The sequence below is a fragment of the Anarhichas minor genome, unplaced genomic scaffold, assembly GCF_050575085.1.
Source record: "Anarhichas minor isolate MPS153535 unplaced genomic scaffold, ASM5057508v1 ptg000027l, whole genome shotgun sequence".
NCBI lineage: Eukaryota > Metazoa > Chordata > Actinopteri > Perciformes > Anarhichadidae > Anarhichas > Anarhichas minor.
In genome coordinates, this window is record NW_027466473.1 from 13,914,356 (window position 1) to 13,926,219 (window position 11,864).

General features: G+C 43.0%; 2 protein-coding genes across 3 annotated transcripts; one reads left to right on the forward strand and one right to left on the reverse strand.

Annotated features, from left to right (window-relative positions):
- Positions 1-464: 464 nt before the first annotated feature.
- On the forward strand, positions 465-3,188 carry fgl1b (fibrinogen like 1B). Its single transcript, XM_076101459.1, has 9 exons — positions 465-473; positions 715-813; positions 1,090-1,357; positions 1,556-1,715; positions 1,860-1,957; positions 2,095-2,183; positions 2,270-2,395; positions 2,488-2,552; positions 2,787-3,188. Exons 1-9 carry the CDS (start codon positions 465-467, stop codon positions 2,965-2,967), a joined length of 1,095 nt encoding a protein of 364 aa, XP_075957574.1. The 3' UTR covers positions 2,968-3,188.
- Positions 3,025-10,126, reverse strand: thsd1 (thrombospondin, type I, domain containing 1). 2 transcript variants are annotated; one of them, XM_076102564.1, is made up of 8 exons: positions 9,909-10,126; positions 9,000-9,116; positions 7,814-8,208; positions 7,063-7,723; positions 5,717-5,878; positions 5,152-5,572; positions 4,509-5,052; positions 3,025-4,417 (listed from the first exon to the last, which is right to left on the reverse strand). In XM_076102564.1, exons 2-8 carry the CDS (start codon positions 9,049-9,051, stop codon positions 3,779-3,781), a joined length of 2,874 nt encoding a protein of 957 aa, XP_075958679.1. In that variant the 5' UTR covers positions 9,052-9,116; positions 9,909-10,126; the 3' UTR covers positions 3,025-3,778. The 2 variants fall into 2 exon arrangements, with proteins under 2 accessions (XP_075958679.1, XP_075958678.1); XM_076102563.1 differs by lacking the exon at positions 9,909-10,126 and adding an exon at positions 9,285-9,893.
- Positions 10,127-11,864: the final 1,738 nt, after the last annotated feature.

Below are 11,864 nucleotides of genomic sequence, written 5' to 3' on the forward strand. Positions count from 1 at the left end.
TTTTGCATGTGATTATCTCTATTCTATAATATTAACATATACTAAGTTTATTGTACACATACTAGAACGTCCACTTTTGGTTATCACTTTCTTTATTCTATCTGCTGCAATAGCCGTATACTTGGAATCATTGTCCTAATGCTTTTTTTCTTAACATGTAGGATATATGGGAGACTTTTGAAAGCTTGTTCAACACATGTTCAACTGAACCCACTGTATAAGGGTCACGTTGTTTTCTGTTTAATGAAGACAATATGTCCTCATGGAGTAATCTGGCAGAACATGGATGTATATATATGCACATTTTTAGAATGATTTTGCTTATCAAATTTTGAAAGGAAAGAAAATATGAAAAATACAAAGGGCAGTACTTCTGCTATTTAAGAAATGGAGTCCTCTCAACACTTTCTGTCCATGTGGACATTTGCAGGTCTGGCATCAGCTACTCTTCCCAAATATTGTTGATGGAGAAGGTAACTGGCTGGAGTTCAAGGTTTGGCAAGGTTGGTCGAGTCTGGATCCTCTCATGTGAACCATGCAGAACCGGCCCAGCCTATAAATAATATACTGACATGTTTTTCAGAGGAAAAGAACACTGAACCCAGAGCAAACAAGAGAAGACTTCATGAAATGAAGGTAGGCTTGTGCTGCAGATATTTTGAAGAAAGTTTGAAGAATTGTATTTGTTGTATCTTATTGTGTTTAAAATTTCAGACTGATATAGCAGCAAAGGACTTTTTCCTAAAAGTCATGGCAGTGCTGCTGTTGTTGGCTCTGGTGTGCCCAACCTTGGCCTCTTCTACACCGTTGTCAGTAAGTAGCTTATCCTATACTCGTTAAGGGCTTCAGCAGCTTTATTTTTGTATTGACATAGAAAATGGACAACATTTGGTTCAAAAAGCATAAATTGCAGGCAGGGCTGTAAAATAACTATCATTCCTAGAAAAAGTCCGGAGAGTCAATATAAATAAAAGTGTGTTTCATAGATGCCTGCTGTAGGTGCGGCCCTATGCTTTTGCTGGCCCCTCTAGTATTAAAACAAGGGTAGAAATGTCATGTTTAACTTTAAATCGGTTTTCCTCATTAAAGGCAGTGGAATCGTGCGGGCCGGAGGTGACAGTTCTCAAGCGCAGCATAAGGAAACTGGAGAATAAACTCTTGATTGGGAATTGGCAGGTTGAGCACTTGCAGATGCACAAATACATCTGGCCATTTCAACCTGCTTCGGCTAATACTAAACCTGAAACTGACACAGCCACTGGTGTAAACCACAACAGCAGTGGGGCATTAGACAGCTCTGACATGACACAGATTAAACCACTTCCACCTGAAGGCAGTGTGATTGTCTATGACAAAGGTAAGCAAAGCTCATATACTGTAAGTGTTTGGGTGTTTATTTTAAGTAAGAGTTTGGAACATCCAATATATACATAGCCATTTCATGAAATAATGATATATGTTCATAATATGCAACATGAAGTAAGTGTATTATGAGATACAATGATGAGGATTATAATCAGCTATTTTTAAAGCCTTTTCAATGCTTTCTTTCTAGACTGCTCTGAGCTGTTTGACAGACTGAGACCACCAAGCGGTTACTACCGCATCAGACCCAAATTACACCAGGAACCTTTTTTGGCCTACTGTGACATGGAGGATGGAGGAGGGTGGACGGTGTTTCAGAGACGTCGGCATGGAAAAGTTGACTTCAACAGGTATTTAAAGCAAAGAAACTAGCCTACGTACAGTATATGGGGATATTATATATCTCAAAATCCTTGCAAACAGTGCAGGTGTTGTGTAGGTGATTTCCCACAGTTGTTGTGAGGTCATATATATCTGCCTAATTCTCATTCTAGAGACTGGGTAGACTACAGAGATGGCTTTGGTGACTTCAAACTGTGGAATGATGAGTTTTGGTTGGGGAATGAGCACATGTATTCCCTACTCTCAGAAGGTCAGAAATTATTTAACTCCCAGAATCTATTTTTACAAGCAGTATTTTATTTTGAAATATTTTTTTCTGTAATGTTCTGCCTGGTTTGCTGGTTTTTTTTTCTTCTCATTTCTTGCCTGTATTTCTTTGCCCTGAAGGTAAGAACCTGGTGAAGATAGATCTAATGGACTGGGATGGACAGAGAAGTTATGCATTTTATGAGAACTTCAAGATCGCCGATGAGGCCGTAAGATAAACCGTTTTACAGTTCTGTTGGTCTCAGAAGTAACTGTGATTCCCAACAAACGTCCCTTCCCTTCATGCCTATTCCAGGATAAGTATCGTCTCCAGTATGGGCCGTATAGTGGGAAAGCTGGAGATGCTCTGACTGGTGGTGGGGGGATGGTGGAGCAGTGGTCTGCTTGCCTCAGCGGGATGCAGTTCAGCACCAGAGATCAGGTTAGTCATCTATCCCCTTTTACCAATATATCATGTCATAATGACAATGTGGAAATGATGACTGTGATAACACTGACGACGGTCATCAACAGGACAATGACCGCTACCTTCAGGGCAACTGTGCTGAGGAGAATAAGGCAGGTTGGTGGTTCAACAGGTGAGACTTTTTAAATAAAACCTAGTGCGTATCACTATTGCTCTGTGCTTTATCTTCCTTCTGCTTGAATTTTGCACAAGCATGACCACATTTCTGGAAATACAGTTTGAGTTTCTGTACTGAGTTTAGTTCTGCCTGTTTTTTTTCAAACTGTTTGAAACACTACATATACATGAAGATATGTAGTGAAAAATGTAGCATCCTTGACATTGTGTACTTACCTTTTATCTGTAGATGTCATGCAGCCAACCTAAATGGGAAGTTCTACCGCAAAGGGAAGTACAAGGGCCCGCATGACGATGGGGTGGTGTGGGGGACCTGGAAAGGCCTTTGGTATTCCCTCAGACACACCACCATGAAGGTGCGGCCTCTGGTTTTCTTGGACGCTGCAGGCAGTGGAGCAGGGGAAATGTAAAAATGACTTGGTTTCATATTCCCCTGTGTGATTCAGAATGAAAAAAAAAACGAGGGGAAAGACTGATGTTGTGTTTAATTTCTTTCTATTTGAACTTCAACCATTGTTTAATCATTTGAAACCATAATCAAATGTTGACAGTACAGTATCTTCTATTTTCCACGAAACACTGCTTTCTATGAAGTGTATAAAATTACTCAAACAATAAAACAAACGGCAACTCAGCCACAATGCCTCACTGATGTTAATTTTTGACTGTCCTCAAACACAGTTACAACTGCATACTGCTGTTCTGACTTCTGAAAAATTGTTGACGTTGCTTATGTCACATAGAACATTGTCACGTCACAGTGAGAGTGACTTTCACAACAGCACAATGTTATACAGTGGGACATTCAGCAATAGAACAAGAAGACTAACCTGTCTTCTGTGCTGTTTTGAATGCTGTCATTGGAAGGGCACATATGACTTATTGTGGTGAATACTGTACCAGTAGTTGATACATTAAGAAACACTCTGAAGATAGTATATGTTAAATTATAATGCATATCAAATTAATAAAATTAAATAATTCCAATAAAATTTGAATGGAAAAACGTTTTTTTGAAATAGAAACATAAATAGCTTTTCAAAAAATAAAATTAGATGTTTTTCTCTCTCCCTCATATATAAGCAAACTTCCCAAATCTCAAACATACAATACAATCTTCACTGATATGTGTGTCTGTGTTAGGATCAAGTCACAGATATGGCAGAGAGGATGACGCTAGGATTTAATGTAAATTCCTCCCTGGTGCAGTACTACAAACATCTAGTCCTCTTCGCCTACATATGCTGAGGACAGATCTAGGTCCAACATCCTCTGCTCTGCCTCACTCAGCCTGTAGGGCGAGCCGCCACTGCTGCTGTAGCCTCCAGACATTGGCAGAGAGTGGCAGCGGCCTTTCCTCTGCTCCGAGGGCGATACACTAAAGGTGGAGCTGCGCTGCCGCCCCTTGACCCCAGAGTACGACTGAGCCTCCTTCAATTTCCGGGCCAGGATGTTCCTCTGGATAGGCGATGGGCCACGACGGTTCCAGTTCAGCTCAGCACGCTCTGCGCGATCCACACTCAGGCTGACGGGCCCCGTGGCTGGACCCCCGATCCCCGAGATTCCCTCTCCGCCTCCCGCCTCACCACTCCTTTGCCTGTCCTGAGCGCCACCGACTTCTACTTTGGCATGTTTCTCACATGCTGAAATGCTGTTTGTGTTGGTTCCTGTGTGTTTGAGCTCATTGCTGTGAGAAGGAGCAGCTGTCTCTATCCAGGGCTTCCTCTGATCATTTCTCTGGGGTCTGGATTTAGCCCACTCTGGGGCCCCATGCTCTGGAATGGGGTAAGAGCTGTACGGCTGCCTCTCCCATCCTCCTTTATTCCAACAACTTCCTTCAGGAAGGGTCCGAGGTCCAACCTGAAAAGGACAATGTATAATCTCTGTTAATTAAGAAAATATGATCTACAATACATATATATGAACACATAAATAAAGCTGGATAGTTGACCTGGGTCATGCTCCTTTCTCTGAACTGTCTGGAGTGTACAGAGGATAGAGGTTGGGGTTTGGTGTCGTTAAAACTGGAGGTCCGGCGGAAATTTGGATTCTTATTAAAGGAATTTCCCATCCCTGCTTCTTCTCCTCCTCCTCTTCCTCTGAGACCAACTAACCCACTCCTCTCTACCATCTCCACCCAGTCAGCAGTGCGGTCACGCCATTTTGAGCTGCCCCCACTTGCATGAGCAGATGGACCTAAGACGAGTTCCACTCTGGGACTCAGTCTGTCCGGCGGGACCCTAGAAGTCTGCGATGGCAGCTCAGAAAAACGAGTTGCAACCCGAAAATGATTGTGGTTAGCGTCGTCCTGGAGGCCCATGGGGAGTGTGGGATGAGCGAATTCACTTGGCGTAGGAATGGGGGAGTTAGTGGGTGAAGCAGATGTCCCTAACACGGTGTCATGGACAGGGCTGGAAGAGACATGGTACAGCTGTGTTGCCTCTTTTAACCCCTTCTTCTTCATTGCTTTCAACTGCTGCTGAGCCAAATGGTACCTAGAGAGACAATATTGTTATTTCTAAGACTGGGGGAGTGACAAAAGGTTTGACGATAATGTTCGCCAGTGATGAAAGTGATGAATATTCTAAACATACCCAAATATTGGTGGCAGCACCTTCTGACCTGTGGGGGACAGTCTTTCTTGTTCCTGTGAGAGAGGTACCACCAGGGTCTCTGAGAGAGGCTGACTGCTCAGGGAAGGCCTGTCTATCTGGGCTACACCCACACCCGTGCCCCCCGGTTGGCCGTGGCCGTCAGACAGGCTGGGCCTCTGGAGGCTGTGGCCACAAATGGACGCCTCGTCGGAGAGCTTGCGTCCCCCAGGGGAATGCATGGAGCCTCTGCGGACAGAGCTGCACTGAGGGGTCTTGCAAAGCTTTCTCCACAAAGTCACCAGAACAGTAGCCAGAATCACAGCCAGGCAGAGGGAGATACCGACCACCACCACCATGTTACCACCCAGGGGGGCAACTCCGACGGCCACGGGGGGGAGGGATGGAGAAGGAGCGGGCACCACTGGGAACAAGAAAAGGGAGACAGTTATGTAAATGGTATGCTCCAAAAGCACATCTATTATTTTTTTTTGACGAGGAGAAAGATGACGAAATATGAGAAAGTGAAAATCAAGGGACAGAGAGAGTGAGGGATGAAAAGACTGACCAACACAGGCCTCCAACGAGCAGAGGGACTGTTCCTTCACCATGCCAGTGCACTGCATCCCTCCCACACCTGAGGGCAGCAAACACTCACGCACTCGTTCCCTCACCCCCTCTCCGCAGCTCACACTGCACACACTCCACGGCAGCCACGGGCCCCTTGACTCTGCAAAAAAAAACAGATTGGCAAAAAAGTTTTAATTGCAGATAAATTAGTAAGTGTGCAAGCCTTAATTATGTGCTGTTAATGTGAATGTCGTGCAATGCTGGGATCATTTTGAGGGAATAAAAAGCCAGGAGAAGTATAGCATTATAGGACCATTCTACGTGGAGCTGAAAAAGACGCAACCATCACATCACATGACATCGACCAGTTAATGCTTCATCCCCAAAATAGACAAAGCGAGGACACACAGCGACAAAAGCATCGGACTATATTTAGAATGTGACAATTCAACGGTTTATTATCTAATTGGTAAATGGCCTTAAAGTTAGTGCTGCCTAATGTGTATATATATTTGCTGGTGTTGAACATTATAATTTCTTATGAATGACTCAGTTGTGTATCTGCACACTGAATAACAGAATGATGAGTTATGTGCTGAGGCTGACACTTCAGTGTGATGTGACATTATGCACTGTGGTATTAGTTACACTAGGATGCATGGGAATGTACAAGAATAAAAATAGTGGCACGGCCCGTCAGCTGTAGTTTACGATGCCTATTTTCTGCATTGTGGTGATGTGCTTTGTTGGCACTGATTTCATGTTTTTTTATATTATGATGTTCCGTTTGCACACTGCATTTTCACAACATAATAATAAACGATTTCAACATAGCTCTACATCTGAACACACAGATATTGTGTGATCTTGTTATGCTGTTGAGACGGATTAGGTCACCCTCCACCTCGACAAACTAAATAAAGACTATTTCAGTCATGCCTTAAAATAGTCTTTATGTTTGCTTCTAAAAGTTTGAAAAACAATCTTATGAGGCTGTCATCTTTGTTTTTATAACGCAATGTTCAATCTCAACAGGATGTTGCTATTTATAGATATTAAATGACAGTGTGACAATGAGCAAGCAGACACAACTTCAGGACCCAGAAACCAAAGCAGCTAAATGGAATTCAGCCATCATTCATTTTCATTTTCACACCTGTGTTTTTCTTACTTTGGCCGGTCAAACATGTCATCTATGAAAAAGGCCCTTTGCCTACTGAAGCCATTCCTTAACTAATGACTGAGAGAAAAGTAACTCTTTCCCTCCAGGTTTTAACAAAATCACAGTGTAAATGTATTCTTTGCAGGTGCCAAATGTGTATCTGTCGATCTATTACATCTCACCTGCACTCCTGTGAACCACCAAACAGGTCTGTGCAGGGCTGGGGGAGCGACTGAAGTTGAAAACAAAGCGAAAGCAGTACTTGTTCCTTCCAGTGTAAAACACAGAGCAGTTGAATTCTGTCTCGTTCTCTCCCTGGGTCAGCCAGTTGAAGGCCAACAGAGGTGAAGAGGGCTCTTCTTGTCCAAACCCTACCAGTGCTGTTTCACCTGCCTCCATCCCCGAGGAACCCGCAATCCCTCTCCCAACACCTGCATCCTTATACAGCAATACTTTCCCATTGACGTGAGCACAAGGTGGGGTTATCAGTTTAACAGTCATAGTCCCTTCACAACCACTCCTGTAAGCGTTGGTATTTTCCACCAGCAGCTTATAGGAGAAGATGCGGGACAGGTAGAGCGGTCCAGAGCTCTTCACATCCTGCGCTGCGTGAGGAGATCGTAAAGCCACTTGTATGAAGTCTCTCTCTGTGAAGGGGAAGGCGCAGGACAGCTCAACACTCTGGGAACGGAGGGGTTTGATTGGGTGTCGCGTGCGGGCTTGGACCTTGTCGATGCTGATTCGCCCTATCTGGTTGTACTCCATGTAGCTGACTTCTAAGAAGAGAGCCGAGTCGGTGCCGCTGGAGCAAGCCTGAAAGTGTTCATTGGTGGATATCCCAACCTGGAGAGAGAGAGAGAAGAAGAGATGTATGGATCAATCTGGTCCTCATTAAACCTTAGTGTTTAAAGTTTGAGATCTTGTTTGTCTTGCCTGAAATGATCCTGAGTGGTTTCCGGCCCTGTCCACAGCGATGTGAAAGGTGGGCCACTGCACCTGCAGTTCTGAACTCCACCACCAGGTAGTGCTCTCCGCGCTACTGCCGTGTGTGCCATTAGCACGAGAAACAGCAGTGATGCTGGTCTGCCTCAGCAGGAACCGGAAAGTTCCTGCATACAGGAAGCAAGAACAGTTGAACTCCACCCTACCGGCCGATTGGATGTTGGGGATAGTCCTGGTCAGAAGGGTGGTGTTGGTTTCCGTGTTGACCAGCGAAAGGCTCGTGTTGCGGATGGTGCTGCTGTTGGATTTTGTGCTGAAGTCCACAAATACACTGGCGTTGCTGAGGGCAACGTGGAAGGAGGGCCAGATATTGAGCCCTGCCAAAGCTACAGGGAAGGATGAAAAGGAGTCACATAAAGCAAAGAGAGAGAGACCATTTCACCTATTGTTCATGCATCGTGCACAACAATCTGCTGCATTTTCTACATCTGCTTTTTTTTTGTCTTTGTTTGTCTTGATGTGACTTTGCAAAGCTGACTGTTACTGTGGCCATAGAGGTGTGTTTGTGACTCAGTTTTCTGCAGTGAGTCATTAACATGTTCTATAATTGATACAAATATCTGTTTAGGTGGACAATATGTTAAGTGTAGTAAAATAGGAACATTTCTAGTTGACACACATTTTAGAAATCAATCTGGGAGAAATATGCTATGTGTCACTTTTGACAACATAATAAGTGTGCATCATGATTTATGATACCAAAATCCCATGCACAGTTATCTAACAACAAATGATGTACAGGCCTACTGATATACGGTATTTCCCATGTCCAGGTGACATCCAGTTAAATTGCAATAGGCCTATCAGCATCCAGGGAAAAAGTCTAAATGTTGCCGCACAGTTGCACATTATTTTAAGAGCTATTGTGTCGTGTTGTGTGTAAATCCTGTTGTGAAAACCTCACATCCTCACAAAGCACAGAGGGTGTGGGAAGAGGAAGAGGCTGACCCGACATTACACCCTTCGTTCCTCTGCCCTTTTTTTCCCTCCAGGGTGGTAGAGCACATTTAAGTTAACATGTGTTTGCTTGATCAAGTGAATTAAAAAAAAAAATCAATGATCCTGCCAGCCTTTTCAAACATGCAGTCGTGTTAGATTGTTGTTTGGGGAGACTCACCACATCCCATGAGTGCCAGCAGAAAGGGCAGCAGTGACACAGCCTGTGGCATTCCGATGTCCGTGCCTCGGTTTTCTCCTTCAGCACATGACCGTCCTCTTCCACCATCCCTGACCTCTACAAATCAGAGGCAAATCACAAAATAAACAACAAACTAAGAATCTACAAGAAGGCAGCAGGCAACAACCAATAGTGGTTGTGGGCGTCATCAGACAGAATGAGGCTTGGAAGATGCAGTGCACTGATCTGAGGTAAAACAGGAAGGCTGGAACATAAAGCTCTGACCATGAGTTTTTTGGGGATTAACAGTGGAGACTCTTCCTTCCATCAGCAGACAAGCAGTCCATAACAAATATTTATGAAGGAGAGCCCAATCCTTGTTGTTCGGTTGCTTGCAAAGTTTTCACTTGTTTCTCTGCCGTGTCCTTAGACAAACAAGAGACGTTCTGAGAAACAGTTGTTCTGGCACCAGGCTGCTGCCTGTATTTCACACTCCCATTCAAATCGTAGTATTGGGGTTTGCGTTGCACATGCATGGACCATAGACTGTAAGAAGCATAGACTAATCACATAAGGTTGCATTTACTTAAATCAGTACATTATGCTACTTGAACGCATCATGGCTGGGTCAAAAGGTTTGCCTAATATTTATTCTCAGGTGAAGAGTTTCATAGTAATCTCCTTTATACTTATCTCAAATGTATCTGCCACCAAGAAGGCTGAATATATATGTTATTTATTTTGAAAATATTATAAATAATACATGTTAAATATAATTTAACTGCGGATATGATTCTAAACCTGGGTTTTAACATAGGCTAGTGCTTAGACCTAAAGTTTAACATCTCGGGCACACAGCGTTCATAACCCTCATTGCTTTTAGCTGGAAAATAGAGCTTTTGTACTCACATTGTTGTCGACTCAGCACAGCATAATTCACCTCCAATTTTCCAACATAGCAAATGACAACAACAGTCCCTCCACGTGCTGGTAAAACTTGTTTTTATCGACTGATAATCTACTAATAATCACATGTCAGCGGGACCAGCGTCAAAGACCCAACTGAGTTCTCAAAAGGCGCGCGCCGGTGTTCAGAGCGCGTGAGAGATCCGCTCACAGTCACTTCACGGTCAGCAGCAGGGCGGATTGAATAGTATCCGCAACCGACTGTCTGTTTCTTCCTAGAAACGTACAGGCGCAGTAAAGACAACGTAGGCGACTGTGCAGCGGTGAACAAACCAATAAGCTATTTTATTTCAGAAAGAAATTCAGAGATAAATATGAATGGAAAACAAATAGAGCATTTTTTTTATCCAACAATCACCTTTTAATAAGATGCGTGACCCGTTTCTCAAGTTTACTTTTTAACTGTGTTTTCACAGGAACATTATGCAAAATTAAGCTAAACTATTCACTAGCTTGGAAGTGGTTCTTACTATTGTGTTCTGAACTTCTGTGATCAAATTGTTAGATATCAATTTCCAAAATATTGGTTCTCAAGTAGCACATGGAAAAATGGAGCATGTTCACAATCAGGTTCATTTATACAAGAGGGTTGTTGTTACAGGCAAGGGCCAAAAGCACAAATGAAAGACCCTTTCCTCTCCTGGCAGTTTAAAAATTGCATTATACTGTATGAAAGAAATAAAGATATTGTTGTTATAAAGATATTGTTGGCGGCTGGGTCATCAGAAAAACTGAGGAAAGTGACTACATGGAGAAATATGTGAGATCCAACAGATGGATCTATAATTCCCTCCTTCAAGAGGCATTCACAGATAAAAACAAAATGTGTATGAAGATGTTGTAGATTGTCTAAAATGAACCTCGTGATAAAGTCATATGGAAAATCAAGACAGGATAGCGTTGTGTATCTCAATCAGCCCAGGAGGCAGGGTAACAAAATAAAACATTCTAATTTAGTCATGACAGTAAACAGAAGAACTATTCATCACAAACAATCAGATGACCCCCCCCCCCCCCCCCCCCCCCACACACACACACACACATAAGATGACTGACAAGGTCTTCTTCTATTATCCATTGATGAAAGAAAACTGAGATTTGAGCAGATGACACTCATCATGGATTCACTTAAAATGCACCATTGAGTGAATCCATATCAGCATGCAGGAGGAACAGGACCTATTTTGTCTTGGTAAATTTTCACGAAAAGTTCTAAATGTCATGCAATGAATCTCAAATCATTACGATCAGTCCTGCCTCACTGTAACTCTTGAAACAAGGAGGTATATGATATATACATGGCAGGGTAATCTAATCAGCTGTAGCGCTGAGACCTTCACATTTCCTCAAGAGAGAGAGAGAGACAGCTGAAAACAGGAAGCGTCTCTGAAAATGAAACACCCTTTACTGTTCAGGTCAGTTCACAATGGGAACAAAGAACTGTTTATTCTGTGTGAGCAGCTCTATAAGGACACACACACAGATTAGACATTATTGTAACAATCTCAGCAGAAAGCATAACTTTTAGACCAGATGGGATTTATTACAATATGCTCCCATCTCACACATTCATTATTACTTCTGCGGTTACCCTTTATGTGATTTACTGTGAGTAGACATGGTAATGTGATTTTACAAGAGCATTTATAGGGTGCTTACCTTCCAGTCTGCCTTCAAAACGGTCACAACTGGCCTTTCTACAACATAACCTCTGCAATGAAAGGATTAATTGGCTGAATAATGACATTTGGCATCGTGCCCTATTTTTTTCCCCACTGTGAACTAAACTAACAGCAGATCAGGCATTTTGTTTTAGCTTCCTTATCTTTTCTTGAATGTTTTCTAGACAAAAGTTATTACATTCAAGGACAGTTTGACTGGAGAAGGAAAGACATGAAT

Bases quoted from the DNA above. Each gene is read 5' to 3' on its own strand.
- fgl1b (XM_076101459.1), top strand. The intron at 2,396-2,487 runs GTTAGTCATCTA...GGTCATCAACAG, and splicing joins AGTTCAGCACCAGAGATCAG to GACAATGACCGCTACCTTCA. The intron at 2,553-2,786 runs GTGAGACTTTTT...TTTTATCTGTAG, and splicing joins GCAGGTTGGTGGTTCAACAG to ATGTCATGCAGCCAACCTAA.
- thsd1 (XM_076102563.1), bottom strand. From the start codon at position 9,327: ATGGAAGGAAGAGTCTCCACTGTTAATCCCCAAAAAACTCATG. The intron at 5,879-7,062 runs GTGAGATGTAAT...TTTTTTTTGCAG, and splicing joins GGTGGTTCACAGGAGTGCAG to AGTCAAGGGGCCCGTGGCTG. The intron at 5,053-5,151 runs GTATGTTTAGAA...TTGTCTCTCTAG, and splicing joins GTGCTGCCACCAATATTTGG to GTACCATTTGGCTCAGCAGC.